At 36.0% G+C, this 21,170-nt stretch overlaps 1 protein-coding gene across 7 annotated transcripts in view; it reads left to right on the forward strand.

The window, feature by feature from the left end:
• Window positions 1-21,170, forward strand: part of RAPGEF2 (Rap guanine nucleotide exchange factor 2) — a 340,634-nt gene that overhangs the window by 203,763 nt on the left and 115,701 nt on the right. The window contains exon 1 of one of the 7 annotated variants that reach the window (XM_069097446.1): window positions 20,696-20,833. The exons of the other annotated variants lie outside the window; for them this stretch is intronic. Coding sequence (XP_068953547.1) covers window positions 20,780-20,833 — 54 coding nt within the window. The 5' untranslated portion in view covers window positions 20,696-20,779. Of the gene's footprint in view, window positions 1-20,695; window positions 20,834-21,170 lie in introns of those variants that run through there. 7 annotated transcript variants of the gene reach the window in all.

Genomic DNA, 21,170 nt, shown 5'->3' on the forward strand with positions numbered 1-21,170 from the left:
GACCTGGGTTCAGAATCTGGTTCTATTTGACCTTGAACAAATCACATTATCTCTGTGCCTCAGTTTCCTAAGGAGAAGGTTGTATTAAATGACTTTGAAGGCCCTTCCAGCTCCAAATCTCTGATTCCACTACTAAATAATTTCTAAGGATGCTTTCCAGCCATAAATACTATAAAAATTCTATGGTACCATGGTAGATTGTGAGGAAAATGTGGTGTATGTCATGAAAAATGTCGTTAGAGTCAGAGGTCCTAGATACAAATCTGAACCCTGCCTCTTATTAAAGTTATGATTCTATGAAGTGATTGCCCTTCATTTTGGAAAATGGAAAGAGCAGATGAAGTATTCAAGACACCTAGGATTAAGCTCTAATTCTTCCATTAACTCACTGTGTATAGACTTGGGAAATTTACTTAACCTTTCTAGACCTCAGTTTCCTCATTTTTGAAATGAGGGATTTGGGGTAGAAGTTACTAAAAAAAACTTCTAGCTCTAATAATTTCAATTTAGGTGTCATATGAATTAATGTGTCAATAGATAGTGCTTGTTCAGTAGAATGTAAGCTCCCTGAAGGCAGGAAGTAACATTTATTTCTTAATCTCCAACATATAATTGGACTTAATGTGTATTGAGTTAATCTGTTGAATTTCTAGATAGTCATATTTATACCCTCCCTGGCTTCCTTCAAGTTTTAGCTAAAAATCCATCTTCCACAGGAGACCTTTCCTAATCCCTCTGAGTTCCAGTGCTTTCTCCCCACTGATTATTTACTATTTTATCTTGTACGTAGCTTTGTGTGTGCAGTTATTTGCATGTTGTCTGTCATCTATCCCATTAGACTTAGCTCCTTGAGGGCAGGGACTGTATTTTGACCTTTATTCATGCCCCCCAACACTGGACCTTTCATGTCATATATGCTAAATAAATACTAATTGAATGATTGACTTTTTTGGCAAAAGTACATATACAGTTAAATATCCATATTGGTCATGTGATGAATTACAGCTTAGTATTCATTGTAGACACTTAGGTTTAACAGTGTCTGTTTTTATTTATTTATTTTCAGAGAGGGAGACTGGTTTAATAGAAGGATCACTGAATTTGTATTTTACTCCTAACTTTTCCACTAATTAGCTCTTAGGCAAGGCATCTGTAGCATCTTTAGTTTTAACATTTGATATATATTTATGTGTGAATGGGTATGTATGTGTATTGAGGATACTGACTGATAGGGGCATAGAACCCTGCAAACCAGTAAGAAAAGTTGATTGGCAGAGATGAGATATGGGTTGTTGCTTTTGTTTTTAAACCAGATTTGAGGACAAGTCAGAGGACATTCATACAGATACCAGCATTGGAAAGAGCTGTTTCCTGCATTCCAAACAGAGTACTGAAGTATAGCATTTGGGATGCAAATTCTTTCAAAGAGCAGCATCATATCCTCCTTCTACCCATAAGAGGCTTTTTTCCTCATTCTCCTTTACTTAGACCATGTGCATTTCAAAACCTGGTCTCTTATGGAAAGGTCCTTTAACAATAGGTGGATATACAATACTATAGCATGTGTGCTGCAGTTTCTGGCAAAATACTGCTGGTTAAAACTGCTGTGGTTGGCTTGATCTCCTTGTTATTTTTTGGGAGGGGTGCTGTGTCTCACCCTTGTTGTTATGTTAAGGTATTTATTCTGCTATGCTTTGTTAGGCTATGGAAGATGACTTAATTGAAATATAAATCACGAGAGCATTTAAAACAATCCAAACCAAAAAAAAAAATTGGGGAGGGAAGAGATTTTTTCCTCTCTATTAACAGCATGTAGCTAGCTGCAAATTCATGCAAGGCAGTGCAGAATGATATGCAGTGTGCTGTTTACCCAAGTTTCAGCTTCTGTTGGAGAAGGTCTATTTTTATGTATTACATCATCCCTGCTGCAGAAATCGGGTGTCCACTGGGATTTACTGTTCTTTCATTCCCCTTGGAAAGAAAGCTTGCATTGATGTCATTATTGGACCCATCTTTTGGTTGCACTTGGAAATTGAAAGTAATAAGGGTGTTGTATAGCAAGTCATGTAATATTTCAGGCCATTTATTTGTCAGAAAGATCACTGCCAGTTTTGGTCCTGCTTCTAATTTGTGAACACTGGTAGCTCTCTGTGCCAGTACATGTCTTTAAAAATCTTTATTTAACAAAATTTAGCTCTTAGATTCAATAGCAGGGACCTTTTTTTAAATCATTTTTGAACTCTGATCTGAATTTTATTATATTTTAAAAATATATTATATTTTTTTCATGAGATTTAGCACATTTCCATGCTAATAGAGATAAGTAAATCTTTTTTTAAAGCAAAAATGTGCTTTTTTAAGGGAATAGCAACCTATTTTCTGTCAATTTTAGATAACCCTTTTAAAATTCAGAATAAATTATAAATTGACAATTTCAAAGTGATTTCTCTTTTTGCTTAAAATTTAAAGTTAAAGCTTGACTTGTTTAAAATTTCTTTCTCTTAGCCAAATGGCATTCTAGATTTATAGAACAAAGTGTTGTATAAATTTTTTTCTGGGTATATATGAATTATGTTAAAGGGAGTGATATTTTAGTTTTCTTATTCAAATGATCTGAATATTTCCATAAAAGGCAATGCAAATGTATGTATATAGATTATATTTTGAAAATCTTTTTGATCACAAGCAAATTTTGTACTATTAGTGAAATTATAGTTCACCTAAAAATGCTTAGTTCTCCTTTAAGAGGCAACCATCTCATTTGCTTAGCTGGAAGTATCATCCATTTCACAAGCAGGGTACCTAGCCTCTTTTGTGATGACTGGGCTCATGCAGAATCTCATAAAGAAAAATGTCAAAATTTATACAAAGTTGCTAGCCTGTTTCTTAATACTGAGCTGTCTCTCTGAAAGGTAACAATTAAATTGGTTGTGGAATTAGTAAAGAATGTGAGTTTTTTCCTCACCTTTTCTGTTCTGAGTGCAAAGAAGTTGTTAATGCTGTTAGAATGATGGTGGCTGAAATATCAGGAGAGATGGTTTAGCAGGGATGAACTGAGGCTGGAGAGAAGGAGGGAGTACTATGGGTGCTGACTGGGATGTATGGGGAGGATCACTTGTGGCCTTGGGGAAATGGGAAAGAGTCTTCAGATATGATAGAGTGATAGATATGGGGGGGGGGAGACATAAGGTGGGTGAGGAGAGAGAGCTATGAATATATTTAAGTTTGATAGTCTGATTTGGGTAAAATGAAAGGTCTCAACTATGTTTTGTTGCTGTAAGCCCCAAAAGGCATTATAGGCTTAGAGATGAAATTTTTCAAATGTATTTTTATTTCAGAATTGTTTTCCTACTTTTTATTTCATTTATCATTCTTTTGTTTTATTTCTTTCCAATCAGACATCATCTTATTAAATGTTTTGGACCTAAAATACAATGGTGGCCTGAGTAGGCAGAGACTCCTATTTTCTAAAGGTTCCACTTGAATTAACTAACTTTGAGCTCATCTCTAGTCCCATTGGAATGCAAAGTTCCTTAAGCAGCACTTATACCAATGGAGCTGGTCCTCGCCAGTGCCTCCAATGCTGGGAGATCTTCCTGAAGCCTCACTTGCTTGCTTGGACTATGATTGTTCCTTATTCCTTTTTTCCTGATTTCCTCAGGAAGACCAGACTTGAGTAAGTGATAATAACTCTAGGGATAACTCTAGTCAGTTTGAGGGGTAGTGGAAATGGGTTTTGTTTATTAACTTAACCTTAAAGCATGTGAATATTCTTGTTCTGTGAATTTGGCCATGGAGTAAATATAGAAATACTTTTGTTTCTTGCACTGGACTACCAAACTGTGCTGTTTCAGCAGCAGAATCTGTGTAAAAGCTATCTGAGAGAAAGGGAAACCTGGTCACTCACAACTATTTCTGTATATATGGGATAAAAGATAGCAATAAACCAATCCATGCAGGTCAGCACCTTCTCTACAATGTAGATTCAGATGTTAGGTGACTTGCCCAAGGCCACATCCACAGCCAGTATATATCAGATATAGCCCTTGAACACCATGTGGGCCTATGTCATACTGGTTTTTCTTTTTTATCTATTCCATACTTTAAGTGAATCTTTGAATCTTGCTTAAATACTGAAGCCAGAATGGTTCACTCTGAAGTCGATTTGCAGATTACTTCCTTTACTTTCCCTTGTTTGGCTTCATGATTCCATCTTCCTTTCTTGCCTTTTTCTTTTTTATAGCTTAATGACCTTGTTAGTATTTGAGGTAATAGTGGAAAAAGTCAAGGCATGAGTTTTGATAGAACATAAGGAACAATTTCTTGATGGGTTTTATATTACTTAATAAACTTTTATCTAGTGCTTTTAAAAACTGAAAGTGAATGAAATAAGCTGAAAACATTTCTCAGCCATTTTACTATCCATGTTCTTTAAGAATTATTGCATAGAACTTTTCCTTTAGGCATTCAGAAAATAATGTTCTTCAGAAGTTCTTTTGTTTTTATTTTGCTTTTTGGAGGGGGAAGGAAGAAACTTGTAGTTTTATGTGTGTATGTATATGCGCACATGTGTGCATGCTTGTGTTTATGTGGATTTCCCTACATGTAAGTTCACTAACAGAGATATGGAAATTCCCTACACTGATGAAGAGCAGCCACTTGTCTAACTTAGGGTATTCGGGTTTTTAGAGCCAGTGCTCAGTGGGTAACTAGTCTACAAAGTATGTATCAGAGACAAGGTCTTTCTGATTTCAAGGCTGGTCTACTATGCACTCTGCCATCTACTTCTTTCGAAATCTTCCTCCTGCCATTGAGATATTTTAAAGTCTATTATGTTGAGAATTTAGGATCCTTTACTTGTTTTTTTTATGTAATAAAAATTCTTTGTCAATTATTAAATCTTAACCATCTTATGTTTGAGCAGATTTTCAAAAGGGGTGGTTGGTGACTTTAGATAAAAGCCGGTAAATGAGATTAGGTTTCCACCTACAGTGAGAAAATGACTGCTCTTATTAGCTTCAAAATGAACCTTATTGTTGGTTAATAAAATGGTTAGAGTTGTCCACTAATATTTGGAAGCCTGTTAGGTTACTTGGCATTAGTCTTATTTTTAATTATTTATTAGTCATTAATTAAAATTAGTCATATTTTTAGGGTAGAAAAACCTGATCACTACTCAAAATGATCTTGCAAAATTTGGAGGGAAAGAAAACACAAAACTATGTGGAAATTAATTAATAAAACAGTAGTAATGATAATAGCTAATATTGGTATGGATATTTCTATTTTGCAGAATACTTTCTTGATACATCTATTACAATAGTTGGCATTTATATGATACTTATAGTATTACTTTCTCATTTGAACTTCATACAACACTGTGAAGTCGATGCTGTTATTTTCTCTGTTTTATATATAAGGAAATTGGGATGTGGAGAGTAAAAGTGACTTGCCTGTAATCACATAATAATCAGTGTCAGAGTTTGGTTTTACACCCAGGTCTCTCCCTCTCTCTCTCTGATTCTGGAATTCTGTTCTTTGTACTATGTCTCATCACTTTCACAAAATCGTCCCCAAAATATGGAGGAGCAAGCAAATATAAAAGGTCTTGCTTATCCCTGTTTTTCAGGTTAGAAAACTGAGGTTCCTCTGGGGTTGGGTGACTTACATTTGGATCTAAAGTTTATAAATAACAGAGTGAGAGCATAAACTGAAACTTCATGCCTTGAGGGACAATGTAGTGCCCTAGCAAGAGTATGATATCTGAAGCCAGGAAATTTGGATTTCAGATTGTTTCTGTTGCGGGAGGCTTTCTAGGTTATCAGATTGCTTTTTGGCACATTGTTAAAATTTGAGTTATACATTAGAGACAAGAAATAAAATATAAAGTTCTCTATTTGTATGGTACAGACAAGTGTAGAAGGACTTAGAAAAAGAGAAAACAATTCAGTGTGCTGTAATAAAACAATTATAAGGAAAAGTGTCACAAAAGCAGTGGTACTTGATCTGGACCCTTGAGGGTGGGGTAGGGTCATTCCAAATGGAGGGATAAGCATGAGCAATGACTTTGAAGGTAAATGTGTTTCTGGTTATACCAGTGTAACAGGTGTTAATGACTCTTGTTAGAGTTGTGGGAAATTAGTGTGTACAGAGAAGCTTGGTTTGATTATAGAGGATTTTGAAAGTAAATTAGTAAAGTCAAAAAAGCTGTATAAGTTCTCATCATAAAGCATGTATTTTCGGCCATATGAGATCAAGCAAAACTTGGGTATACTGAAGTGACAGTGTCTGGGAGTCTTTATTATAACAGTCCACATTTATTCATTCTATAGGAAGAAGAGACAGGTAAGCAAATAGTCAAATTTATGCTGCATCAAATTCTATTCAAAAAATTATTTCTTAGTAAAGAGTGTCTCTATCAAATAATCTGTTGCAATTAAAGCAGAATCTCAGAAATGTTCTATAGTCCTTAGGAGTCACTTCCCCCTACTCTCTGCCTCCACTGCTAGTTCACAATTCAATCATTCTGTGTTTGTTGTAAAAGCCTAAGGAGAAGGAAGGATTTAGGTTAGACATAAGAGAATTTTCCTGACTTGAAAAGCTATTCAGTATCAGAATGGATTCTAGAGTCATTGAATTCCTGACAATGGGAAAGCTATTTAAAAAAAAATATGTAGTAGGTTCAAATCTTATTCTAGATATGCATTGTCTGTGTGATTATAGGCAAATCATTCAGCTTCTCAGTTTCTCCATTGGTACAAGATTAACAGTATTTATGCTACCTGTGTCTCAGGGTCATAGGACCATTAATTTTGAGCTGGAAGGGACCTTAGAGTCAGCTAAATCTTGTCAATCCTCTCATGTTACAGATAAAGGAAGTGAGACTTAGACAAGAAAGTCATACAGGTAGCAGGTAGTAGAGTTGGGATTTAAACTGGAATCTTCAGATTTATCTGGTTCTCTTTCCCACTCCACCATCTTCATCCACAAAGGAAAACAATTGTTAAACTGCAGCGGATCCAGAGGAAGGGCCAGATTTGGTACCTTCCACTGGCTTTTGCTAAACTTGTAAAAGAGTCAGGAGACTCCATTCTCACTGTGCCCCAGAGATATACCAACCTTTGGCTTGAATCCAACCTAGTATTACATACTATGAAATTGGGACAACTTAGCTTTCACCCAAACTGCTAAGGAGTTACAGAGAAGGGCAAAACTCCAGAACAGGATGGCCCTTCCCTGGGAGGTGTTGGGAATGTCAGTGAGGTGCTGTTCAGATATCTCCATAAAGCCTTTCATTGAAATATTGAGGACTGAAGAAATACAGCAAGATTTTTTAAAGAGGCCACAAGGAATACTTTCATCTTTAAGAAGAAAGGTGAGAGGACAGCTTATGTTGAGCAATAATAATGGCAATAATAATAATAGCTTGCATTTATATTGCACTTTAAGGTTTGTTTGCGAAGCACTTTACAGTATCACATTTGATTTTTACAACAACCCTAGGAAATAGGTGTTATTATTTCCATTTTACATATGAGGAAATTGAGGGAGAAAGAATGACTTGCCCAAGGTCATGTAAGCTAGCAGGTTTTTGTGGCTCAATTTGAACCTAGGTCTTCCTGACTTGATATCCAGTATTTTAGCCATTGTGTCACCTAGCTTCTTCAGATCTCAGTCAGTAGCATTTATTAAATTGATAATGTGTGCCAGGCAATTAATGCTAAGTCTGTAAGGTACCTTGGTAACCATAATATGTTTATTGTATGTTCTTGTAGTACTTTGTAGATTTGAAAGTGATTTAATATTTATAATGAATATGAAATCACTTTCATTATATTTTTAGCAAAAATCCTGAGTGAGATTATCCCATTTTATAGAGGAAAAAACTGAATCTGAAGATTCAGTATTTTCTGGAATTTACTCTTTTAGGAAGTCAGTCCTTGAATGTATTCTAATTTCTAGCCCATTATTCTTTCCGTGAACGAGAACAACAATTCCTATGTATATAACACTTAAAAGTTTACAGAACATTTTTCTCTTGTCATCTTTGTGAGGTTTGCTATTGTATGTCTGGTTAAAGGAAACAGAGGGATGTCATGGAAAGAGTTCTGCTTCTGCCAGTTGCTTCTCTTTGGGCCTCAGTTTTTTATCTAGAAAATGAAGTTGTTGGGCTCAGTGACCTCCAAGTATACTTACATACTTAAATCTATTATTCCCAAGCTCTCATTTTATGGAGGAGGAAGCTGAGATCTAAAGAGGTTATAGGACTTGTCTATGGTCACTTAGGTGATTAGTGGCATAAAGAACTAGGACTTGAATCCAGATCTCTTGATTCTCAGTGCAACAGTACATACATTATTATGTTGTAATGCATCTCTGTCACTGGTAATAATATACTTATGATGATTTTTTCCAGTTTTTATACTGGATAGAGTGGGCATATTGAAATTATGATGGCAGCTAGGTGGCTCAGTGGATAGATACTAGATCTTGAGTCAGGAAAATAGGAATTCAGATCTGACTGCGGACACTAACTGAGCACATCTCTTAACCTCAGTTTGCCTCAGTTTTTTCAGCTGTGAAATGGGGATCATAATAGCACCTATCTCACATTTGTGAAGATCAATTGAGATAATATTTGTAAAGCACTTAGTACAGTGTCTGGCACACAGTAAGTGCTTAATGTTTCTTTCCTCTCTTCTTTGTTTCTCTTTCCCTCTCTCCTCCCCTTCCAATGTGGTTTTGGAACATAATATAGAACAATAGATATTATTATTATTGAATGATTGATGATAATGTAGTATAGTATAGTGGTAGTATATAAAGTCTTTAACCCTCTTGTGTTTGTAATCCTTGTAAAAGCATAAGTATATGGCATTTTCTGGGGCAGTTGAGCTCCCCTCATTTTCTAAGTCTAGGTGGTAGTGGTATAGTGTTCATAGCAGAGTGCTATCTTCCCTAGTGCCCAACACACAGTAGAGACTTTCATTGTTTCTTTTTAAAAATTAAATTGTAGAACAGATGATGCCTTACTTGATCAATTTCTGTCATCCCCATTAAAATAGATGTGTTTAAAAGGCCACAGTTTAGCCATTTCAACAACACCTATGCCCCCAAAAGATCATAATTCGATGATTTAATAGATTCACCTTCAGGACAAGAATGGTAGCATATACATGTTTCCTTATAAATAAATGCAATGTATTAAAGTAGATTATTTAGCAAAACTATAAATGGAATGACCAGGAATTTATGATAGTCACTTTAAAATGTGATTCTCTATATTATTTTTTTAAAAGGAAATTCTGGTTAACTCACCTAAAGCCCTACTCTGATGCCAGATTTTTACTTTGAGGTGACCCTGCGATCCTAAGGCAGAACACTAAACTAGCAGAACACTAGCAATGGCAGATCCTGTCAAACTTGAAGAGCTTGGAAATGGACTTGATGATGGGATTGTGTTCTCTAAGGTTAGACCCAGCTAAGGGCAGAGAGGCTCGTTACCAGATTTGAAATAGTCAACAAGTATTTATTAAATATCTACTTGTATACCAGACCCTGTGCTAAATGCTGGGGAGACAAAAATTAACAAAACAGTCCCTTCTCTCAAGGGGCTCACAATGAAGGAGACAACAAAGAAAAAACTTTGTACATACAAGATATAGACAAGAAAATTGGAGATAATCTCACAGGAAAGGCCCTAAGATTTAGGGGCTTGGGTATAGGCTTCTAGAGTGTTAAATTTTGTTGCTAAGTGGAGGATATACCCCTAAAAAAAATTACATATACTTGAAGTAGAAATGCAGTTAACATAAATTGGAATGTCTAATATTAGTCATAGTAGATGGAGATGGAAAAATCCTGTTATTAAAATGAGCTTTTCCATTACTTTTTAGGTGACTTAAAAAAAAAAACTTTTATAAAGGAAATTGTGTGAAAGGGTGTGGTTATCCTTGAAAGTGTTTTTCTTACTTTTGAAGGATCAAATATATCTTAGATCTTAAAAATAAATTCACAAGCCTAAGATATTGCATATTTGAACATATACAGATTTTGAAAGCTTAAAAAAGAAATTGTCATTAGGAGGAATTTGCAGGTGGCCATGTCAGTATGGTTTTGTGACTTTTGTCATTTATGGAAGTATTAACTCTACAAATAATCAAATTGCTATTGTGTGTAAGCTACACCAGGATGAAAAATGAAGAAACTTTGCTTATTTAGAGGTCATACTTCTGAAAATCTTCTTACTCTATAATACAGAGAAGAATTTAGAAGTAAGAGCAAAAGATTTCTGAGCAACCAAAAGAGCTGTGACAATAATACCCTGTGGCTGCTAGCCATCAGTACATTAGAATGGGGAAGGATTTTCTAGGTAGCATCTACTGGTGACAGTTAAAAATGAGAGAGGTAATTTTAAAACAATAACAATAAATACTAAGAAACTAAAAAGCAGCACCAAGAAAATAAAACCCAAAACAGCAGTGTTTCATCTCTCAGTAGTCCCAATGTAGTCATTTTTAGCTCATATATATATATATTTTTTTTACTTTTTGGAGGAGAGAATGCAGGACAATTGGAGTTAAGTGACTTGCCCAAGGTCACACGGCTAGTAAGTGTTAAAGTGTCTGAGGTCGGATTTGAACTCAGGTCCTCCTGACTCCAGGGCCGGAGCTCTATTCACTGTGCTACCTAGCCACCCTGATAGCTGATATTCTTAAAGGTAACTACAATTTAATGAGAAAAGATTGAATTAATTACTCATAGTTGAAAGAGAGTTTAGAAGTTTCTAACATAGCATGTGAACACATATCACTTGTGTTCTCTGAGACTTTTCTATCATTAATTTCCTTAAGCATTCATTCTTCCTGTGTTGTAGTTTTATAAACCATTGCGGTAGAATCTGTGTTGCCCTCTGATTTTTCAGTGACCATCTTAAGAGTGGTACCTGGATTTGAGCACAGTAAATTCTATATAGGATCTGACTTGACTAATGCCCGGGCCAGCCATGTTCACTTCTCTGCTCCTAATTTTCAAGACTTTTCCATTTCTGCCTGAGCAACCTTCTCACCATGGACATGTGCTCTTATCACCCTTTCTTGATTGGTGAATTTGTTCTGGGAGCTTCCATTTAAGGAAGTGCTGAGGCCAGGCACGACCATCCATATTTTCTTCCTCTTTCCCTTTGGTCCTATCCTCCAATTGGCTAGTTCCTCCCCAGATTTACCAATTAAAGAAGTACCTAGGCCTGCCATGGTTACTGACTCTCTGTATTTTTACCATTTCTGCCTCAGCATCTCAAGCCCACTTTTGCCTTCTCCCTTTAGGGTCTAAGCTCTTCAGTGGCAGTGGGGAGGAAATGATTCTTTTTTTGCTTGTATTTGTATTTCCAGCACTTGGCATAGGACCTGGGATATTGTAGTAAGCACTTAATAAACAATCTGGAAACATTAACCAAACCTGACAAGTTATATGTAACATCTTACACCTGTAGTCCCCTACTTCTGCAAGGAAGGGATGGTGGTACATTTCCTTATTTTTTCTACAAGGTCTATCTTAGTGATTATAATTATATAGGATTAAGGATTGTTTTTCCTTTCCCTTTGTTGAAACTGTGTATGTTTTTCTGGTTCTTTATTGTGCTTTCTATACTCCTTTATTTTTTATAGTCATTTTTTCTTCTGTACTCTAATATAATACATTCATATCTCAATAATCTCAATAAAATAGAAGTGCTGCTCTAAATATTTTGTTGTATATAGGGTGTTTCTTTCTATCTTAGAGCTCCTTAAGATTTATGACCCAGTGGAATCTCTGGGTCAGAAGATATGGACGTTTAATCTAGATGTTTTGCAAAATTTATTTCAACTCCTATTTATTTCAAATCCTATGATTCTGTGACTTCCAGTCTGGCATCTTTCCCATTCTGCATGACTTCTGAATCATTACCCTGTGATCACATTTGTAAGTTCTTTCAGGACCTTGAGATATAGTTCATTTAGCCATGGAGACTTGAACTTATTCACAGTGACTCTGAATTTCCTTATTATCTACTTATGATCTTGAATTTTCAGTCTTCTATTAAAACATCTCTCTGTTCCTTCCAGTTTTGGAGATCTTTCTTCTTGATAGAGAAACCTTAAATGAAACTGAAGCTGAGAGTTCTATGATATAATTTCCCAATGAGTGGGCCTGTGTAGCATACTTCATTTGGAGATAGTAAAAAAAAAAAAAAACAACCAGAATATTTTTTAGTAAGATTTTAATCAGAATTGTTTAAGGGTGAGGAGAAATTATGTTGTGTAAATATGTAATCTTCAACTATCTTATTTACAACTTTCTGAAGTACTTATTTGGAATACATAATCGAAATTTACATGGCCTCAGCCTTTTGAAAAGGTTACTAATTTAACTAGGGAGGCAAGATATTTGTCTACAATGTTCGATAACTATACATGAGATAAATAAAAATACAATATAACACAAGAATTGTCAATAGACTGTACATACTTAAAGTGCCAATACAATAGTGAAGATAGTGCTTTTGGAAGTTGAGGTATAATTGTAGAAAGGTAGTGAGTTCATTGCCTCTAGAGGAAGGAGTGAAGTAATCTGTATTTCGTCATCAGCACTGAGTGCTTACTCTGTCATTTTGAGCATGGCAAGATTTAACTTGACCACTTCCTGGGCTAAATGCTGGGAAATGGAATGTGGCTTTTGTAAGTCCTGCTGAATGAGGATATAAGATATCTCTTGTATAAATAGATTCTTTTTAGTTAAAAAAAAATCTATATACTAGGGTTGTTCTCATTGACCTGTTCTGTGTCCTATTTAATGATTTTGCATAGCCATGGGTTATATGTAAGTAGACAATTCTATAATTTCATGATAGTGGATAAAAATAATTGTTTTGGTTCAGGTGGTGTATTTACACTTTGCAAGATATGGGTTGTATTTTGTCAGATGTAGCTTTCATTCTGCTTTTTTAGCATGAGTAAAACATACACATATACATGTATACATATATGTATATATAATATTTATATAATATACTACTGTCTGTATAGTAACTTGACATTTATAACTTGATGCTTGAGACAGTGCTCTAGATATGGTAGATACTCAATGAAAATAAAATGTGTTGAGTTAATTTTGGGTATGGTATTATGTTTATTACTTTTAATGTAGAGGACAGATTTTTAATGTTATCCTTTGTTTCTACAATCTCCTTAAAAGACTCAGAAATAACAGGAACTTATTCTAGTAGGTTTATGTTGAACTTAAACAAATGGTTTCACCTTTGTGTCTTTTTGGAGTTACAGGTTGCAGTTTTCGGGTCTTTTATTACTTTTTGGGTATGTGCTCCCACTTAAGTGATTCCTTAACTCTTTGAATAGAGACAAAACCTGGCCTGAGAGGGCCTGTGAGAAACCAGTAATTAAGGCGATGTCCCTGCTGCCTTAGAACTATTGTCACCACTGATCCAATACTTAGAAAGTTAGAACTTTCTACAAATGCTTTTGGTGCTTGTGATGATATATTAAAGGGAACTTTGCTCCCAGTGGATTTATTAAATTAGGCATGACTGTTTAATAGCAGGCTTCCTGCCACCTCTTCCTCCAAAGGAGGTTGTGATCGCCAGAATTTATGTGGTGCTTTATTATTTACTAAATGCTTTATTTACATACATTATCTCATTGGATCCTCACTACAACCTGTGAGGAAGGCAGTCTAGATTTAATTACCTCCATTTTACATATTATGGACCTGATGCTCAGAGAGGTAATAAAGATTTGTGCAAACTCACAGAGACCAAAAGGATTTGAACCTTGGGCTTTTGGGTTTGAATCTGGTCTCTCTTCCACTATACCATATCTCCCTTGTCAAAGTTTATTTAAAAAACAAACAAACAATAAAATATAAGACATGGGCAAATATATCAAGGGACTTAAATATAAAAATGTAATGAAAATGTTTATTAATTGTCTTTATATTTATTTTGACAAGTTCTATATTGAGGAAAGCTCTAGTGAAGAGAAAATTAGAAGAGAGAATGAGCACGAGTTAAGAGTGTAACATTTACAAATGTGTCGCATATACATGTGTAAAATTCATTCAGTATGTGCTTTATAGTCGTTAAGAGGAGAAATGTCACTGACCTTGACTTTAGGGTATCTCTCCGTGTCTGGCTGTGGGGTACATCTCTCAGGACTCTTTCTGTTGCTACAGGTTGAGATAGAACCACTCTTGTGCCATCATAACCAATGTTAACGTCCACAGCCCCCATCTCATTTTTGGTTAGTTGTCTTTCAGTCTAGTCTGACACTTTGTGACTCCATTTGAGGTTTTCTTGGCCAAGAGACTGGAGTGATTTGCTGTTTCCTTCTCCAGCTCATTTACAAATGAGAAAACAGGGTTAAGTGACTTGCCCAAGATCACACAGCTAATAATTTTCTGAGACCAAAATTGAACTCAGATGACTAATCTTCCTGACTCCAGGCCCAACCTGCCTTCCCCCTCCCCATCTTATTTACAGATGTTTATAGTCTCATTTATTATTCTGTATAAATATACCTATTTTCTTCCTTTTAAAGATGTGATAACTAACATTTGTAGGTGATAGAAGCATAGAATTCTAGACCTGAAAGAGTAGTTAAGAGAGCATAAATCTAGCATGGTGATACAGCAGAGGTTCTTACCTGTTTTGTTTTGTGGACCCCTTTGGCAGTATTTTTTTTTTTTTTTGAGGTAACAGGAGTTAAGTGACTTGCCAAGGGTCGCAGTAAGTGTCAAGTGTCTAAGACTGAATTTGAACCCAGGTCCTTCTGACTCTGGGACCAGGGCCACTGTGCCACCTAGCTTTGGCAATGCATTGATTCTGCAGGATCCAGTTGCGGAATAATGTTTTTAAATGAAGGAAATAAAATACATAAGATGATAATTAATCCAGTTATATTGAAATATAATATATAGTATATACAGTATATAGGAGACTAAGATCAACTGTAATCCAGTGGTGGGTTTATTAACTACAGTAATTTCAAAGTAATGATGATTGCATGCAATATTTTTATAACTATAGCAAGTGCTAATATGATATTAAAATATCTGCTTTTTCTTTTGGTCAGAGTATCATGAGTACTGGTGATACTATGGTGGTTTGTTGGCTATGTAATTGAAAGAAATTCAAAATTTCAGTTAGGGTCTAATGAGTGTAAAGATGGAATTTTTTTTTTAATCCAAGTTTATGAAATTTAAATTGTGAGCTCCTTAAGGGTCAGGGACTGGGTTTTTTTTGCCTTTTTTTATATCACTGGTACTTAACCCAATGCCTGTCACATAGTAAATGGTTAATAAATATTTATTTGGGGCAGTTAGGTGTGGCACAGTATAGACTGCCAGGTCTGGATTCAGGAGGACTCAACTTCCTAAGTTCAAATCTAGCCTCAGATACTTAATAGCTGTTTGACCCTGGGCAGGTCACTTAACCCTGTTTGCTTCAGTTTCTTCATCTGTAAAAGGAAATGGCAAACCCCTCCAGTATCTTTGCCAAGAAAACCCCAAATGGACTCACAGAGTCTGATACAACTGAACAACAACAACAAAATATTTATTGACTGACTGACTGACTAGACTCTCTGAAATCTATGCCCAGAACATGGACCATATGTTAAGATCTCCTGGGATAGAAACTGTAAGTGCAATTCCATTGATGTATTGATAGTCGATAACTTTGGAGCTCAGGAAATGCTCTCTGCCAATGCAAGTGGGCAACTTTTTGGCAACTTAGTGTGAGTTTACTAGACCACTGAGATGGTGGGTGACTTGCCCAGGGTTACACAGTCAGTCACTGTATTTCAGAGACAAGAATCAAATCTAGGTTTTCCTACTTTTGAGGACAGCTCTCTTTTCCCTCAGCCCCTCTTCATTGGCTATAATGTCAGCATTTTACAATTTAGATTTTGAGCCTCAGAGAAATTCAGTAACTTTTCTAAGCTCACACAACAAGTTCATGGTAACATTTGGCTAGTACCCAGATTGTCTGACTTTATCCAGTCACTGATTTTCTGAGGAAGGCAAAGGATCTCTGTCATCGATGAAGTGAGAGCCATCCTTCAGTATAAGCAATTTGCTGTGGGATCTTGCAGTTTTTATTTTGTTTTTAACCTTGTAGGACCTCTTGTTTGTGTTGCTTATTATTTCTACTTAATGGTATTAAGACTTTTCATCCTAAGTTTGTTTTTCTTTTTTTCTCAGTGAGAGGTTAAGCCTATATATATAGGTAAGCCATGTACCTATATAGGCAAGCTATATATGCTACCTATATAGGTAACATTTATGTGTGTACAATATATACATATATAGGTATATGCTACCTATATAGGTAAGCCATGCACCTACTTATTCTAATATCTTAGTCTGCTGGTGTCAAGTTCAAATAGGTCCTGAATAGGCCTCTTGTTAACTTAGAAAACACAAATTGACATTGTTTTTTTGTTACATTACATTTTGAGTAATTTTGTTAAATATTTCCCAATTATATTTTAATCCGGTTCACTAAAATAGCGCGTTTGCCACCTCTGTTTAGAAGGCAGTGGCTTATGGGTGGTGATTGCCCCTGAGCTGAGGCTATAACAAACAGCAATATTTTAAGGCACCGTGGGGAGACAACTGGGACCAGTCTGGAGAGCCAATGTGATGCAGTAGAAAATATGATCGTTTTGAGGTTGAGAGATCTGGATGTGATTCTAGACACTGGTGACTACAAGCAGGTCATCTAAACTTTGAATCTTGATTTTCTCATGTCAAATGGAAACAAAACTCCAGGCACCTTCCTGCCTATGCTGCTATCATGAGTAAAGAGCTTTAGTTTTTTGTACTTCCTTGCGCTCTGTCTGTTGATGTTCTATTGTCACTGTTATTGCCAGGTTAAGAAATAAAGAAAGAAGATATCCTAGACTGCCGTGGGCTGCTCAGTGTCCATCACTTAGCATGATCTGGAGAAAGGAATAAGAAATGACCAGGCCATGTCGGTAGTTCAAGGAAGAATGATGAACTCCATTTATTGATTCTTAGGACAAGGTTTTTATAGAGCAATGAGACTGAGGAAGGGATCTATCATAATCTTAGTCTGTCATATCCTGGAATTAGCATGGCAGTAAGGCCTTTTGTTCTCTAGGTGCCAGAAAGTCTTAGGAAAAGTCAGTTACTCCTTTCATATGCAGTCACATTACAAAGGATGCTCTGGAGAGCTGGCTTCAAGGCCTGAAGCCAAAGCCTCACAGTCAAGTACATCTGCATAGGAACTGACCACCTAAGAATTCAAATATTTTGGTTTTGAACAACTAAAGTCTTGGGGCAGAGCCTGTGGGTCTCAGAACTCAAACAACATCCTTATAAGCTTAACCCATATCAAAAGAGCTCTGGAGCTAACTCTTCTCTAAGAGGTCATTGATATTCAGGTCCACTGATATCTGAAGTCCTGGCTCAGGCCTCTTTGGCTCCCAACACTAGACCTCATCAAAATAGAGGATTAATTTTTCCAAAGTATGAAGAGTACTACAGATAAGGCATAACTTTTCAAAAGATGTCTAGCCCCTAGGTTGGTTTGGCTTCATACAGAGAAGTGAGAAGCCTTGAACTTACCTCATCCAATTTGTGGATTGTATGTCTTGCACTAAAACATTAATCATAGTTGCGTGTGCTATTTTAGAAATAATCTAGTGTTCTAATTTTTGGAAAGTGGAATGAAATCTGACTATGTATACTAGTTATCAGACTAGTTACTAGTTACCCCATTAGACTGGGGAAAAATAAAGGAAATCAGTCCACAAGGAGTATAGGAAGGAACTAATATCATAAAGTCAGTATTCTATTTTGGACTGAGAGGCATCACAGTATGGTGAATAGAGAGCTGATCTTAGATTCACAAAGACTGGGGTTCAAGTCCCTCTGATCCTGGCTGTGTGACTCACAGGACAAGTGAATTAACAGCTCAGTGCCTTGGGTAACTCGCTGACAAAGTACAAACCTACAATGGTAGAGTTTTCTCAGCTGGCTCCAATCCTTATCCCTATTTTGGCTAGTGACACCTTGTATTATTTTATACTGAGAGGAAGTGTGACTTAGTATTGACAGGGCCTGGATCATCTGGGTCCAAGTTGTACCTTTGACAAATAATTGCTGTGTGACCTTGGACAAGTCATTTAACTACTTAGTTCTCTTGAAGTAATTTTCTAATTCAAGAGTTAGTCTTAACCTTTTTTGTGTCATGGACTCCTTTGGAAATCTGGTAAAACCTATTCTCAGAATAATATTTTATACACATAAAAATAAAATTCATAATATTAACAAAGTAAACAAATTATGTTGAAAAATCTCTTTCTCTCTAATTTTATTTTATTTCATTTTCAAGTTAATGGACCCTAGGTTAGGAACCCTTCTCTAAGCAAGTCACAGAGAAGGTACTGATCTTTTATTTTCAGGAATATTCTAACTAAAGAAATCACAGACCCAGTGTCTGTCCCCTATGTTCTTATACAATTTGCTTTTCTTCTGTATACATTATTTTCTTCATGAAAGATGGATATAACAGTTCCTTCCTTCCCTGGGGGTTTTGAGGAGGCTTAATTAAATGTTTGTGAAACACTTTGAGATCTACGTATGAATCACTATATGAGTACAAGTATGATTAATAATTACTGAGGAGAGTAGGCCATTTCTTTAAATTTCACAGTAATTAAAATTGCTGACTTCGAGTGCAGAACTAACATTATGAGGGCGCAAATGTGTCTATACCAGGATTATTATATAGCTGGGAAAATCACTAAAAGAAAATTTTCATTCTTAGATATTTGGAATAAATTGCACCATATCTTGACTGTTAACAGGTTTTTTTTGTTGTTGGTTTTTGCTTTTGTCAAAATGACAGGATGTAAATTGTCTAAATTTAGAAATGTATGGGGGATGATACATTTTTGCCCAAATTAAGGGGATCCCATGTTGTGAAAATGTCAAAAATTGTTAACATATTTCTTTCTTAAAATATTAACATTTACTTTGTTAGGGGATTGTGTCTCAGTTTATTTGGGTATTACTTTGTGGATTATCAGTGACAAAACCACAGTCTCCCCTCAGTCAGTCACTAGCATAAAACCAAGGTGTGGGAGGATGGGTGGTAGCTGATGGATAGACTTTGAAACTATATCACTTGTCAGGATTTATACTGTTAGACTCTTCTGATTGTCACATTGAATTTTATGGGACGGGGTAGATCATCAGCCTAAGTATAAGGAACTAGTTTATAACTAGGTCTGAGGACCAGCATATATCAGGTTAACTAAACTGGATTGGGACTTAGAAACTAGATATCAGGTTTGTGTCAGGAAAACTTGACAGCAAAAACTAAATTCAGCTTTACTAGTTTGATTTGCTTTGTGCCTTCTTGCCACAAGACTGGAAACTCTTTGAGGACAGGGACTTTGATACATAGTTATTTATACCCTGTAGTATCAATCACAGTGTTAAAAGTAATAGTAGAAATAAATACTTGGCTTTTTATGGGAGTTCTGATCAGTCACAGTGTTTGTAAATAGGGTGGAGACAGAAAATAAATTTTGAGTTTATAGCATCATAGGTTCTTACCCTTAGAGATCATCTGGTCCAGTTCTTTATTTTATGAATATAGAAACTGAGGGTCACAGAGATTAAATAACTTGTCCAAGGTCACAAATTATAAAGTCAAAAGACTAGGAAAAATCTGATCATCTAAAAGCTTGTTATAAGTGTTCTCTGGATTATCCTTTGATTTTATTAAGCATACCTTGTTTCCCCTCCATAGGGCAAATAATCAGAATCTGACATAAAACAAATTGTTGAAAATTCCAAAAGATTTTTTTTTTTTAACTTTAAATGCATTGTATTCTTTATTTATCTGGGTGGGCATTATGATAGACCAGCAATAAAGTGTGCTAATTTTATTAGCTGTGTGTTATTTAGAAATCATGCAGTTTAAAAAAAAAGTGGGGTGGTATATGTTTTATATACTAATGTTCTCACTAATGTATGTTGAATTTTATATTAATTGATGATTGTGGAAAATGAATTTCACTCACCCCTCTCCCCCTCCTTTTTTTGCTTTTTGAGGAGGCGCATGTCTCCCAAAAACCATGCAAAGCTTGTCAAATGTGCATTTTCTAAATACCTAGTTGATATTTGTTTTCTGTGGTACAGCAAGATATTTGGAGGGTGGGGAGGGGAGAGATGTGGTCAAATCCATTTCTTTATCTTTCACCTTGGTGAGGGAAAATCATATTTTAGTTCAAAGCTGTTCAAGTAAGTCCCTGCTCCTTATTCCCACCCTATCTCCAGTGATATTATTTGGAGTCAGCAATCAATGGATTCCATCCCTCTGGGACTTGCTTAACCTCCAGAAGCTGATATAATACAGGCAAGAGCTTGTTACTTTATCTAAATTGTCCATCTCTACCTTTATGAGTGAAATGGTTAAGTGTGAATGTTGGGTGGGTGGGTGGGGGGTGGTGGCCGGGTGGGCGAGCCTCAAGGAATGTCTACCATTTGAGCTGAATATTTCAGTGTATATAGGGAGAGGGAGGGTGAGAGAGAAATCCACTTACATCACTAGAACTGCATTGAGTGTGAGCCTGTGCAGGTTAAGAGAGAGACTACAGTGTCTTGCTTTCTGCAAGGAAGCAGCAATGCCGTTTGTTTCCTAAGAGGAATTTTTTTATTTAGAAAAGGAAGCTTTCTCTCTACCCAGGAAATGGCTTTCCTTGTGCGTTGCTATGCCAACTGCCTGCAGCCATGGTCCTCCAAAGTAAGCACAATAATGTAATTATATCGGTGTATTGCATCCAGACTCATGATTCTCGAGATTTTGTGTGTGCATGTGTCGTGTTTCTGTTAGTGACTCTCTTGGTAGTATATGTGCTTGCATTGAGAGTAAGGGACAGACATCATTAAATTAAATGTCCATCAATGTCATGCTGCTAAGATTAATTGTGCAAACTTGGTTAGTTGAGTGGAACAGAGATCACTGGTCACCACTGTCAGCATCATTAGCAGCCAGGGAGGAGGTCGGTCCCTGTTCACATGCTCTGCCCTGATTCTCTCTCTCTCTCTCTCTCTCTCTCTCTCTCTCTCTCTCTCTCTCT

Source organism: Petaurus breviceps, unplaced genomic scaffold, assembly GCF_028583685.1.
Source record: "Petaurus breviceps papuanus isolate PSGF00001 unplaced genomic scaffold, PetGlider_PUasm1.0 126, whole genome shotgun sequence".
Classification (NCBI taxonomy): Eukaryota; Metazoa; Chordata; class Mammalia; order Diprotodontia; family Petauridae; genus Petaurus; species Petaurus breviceps.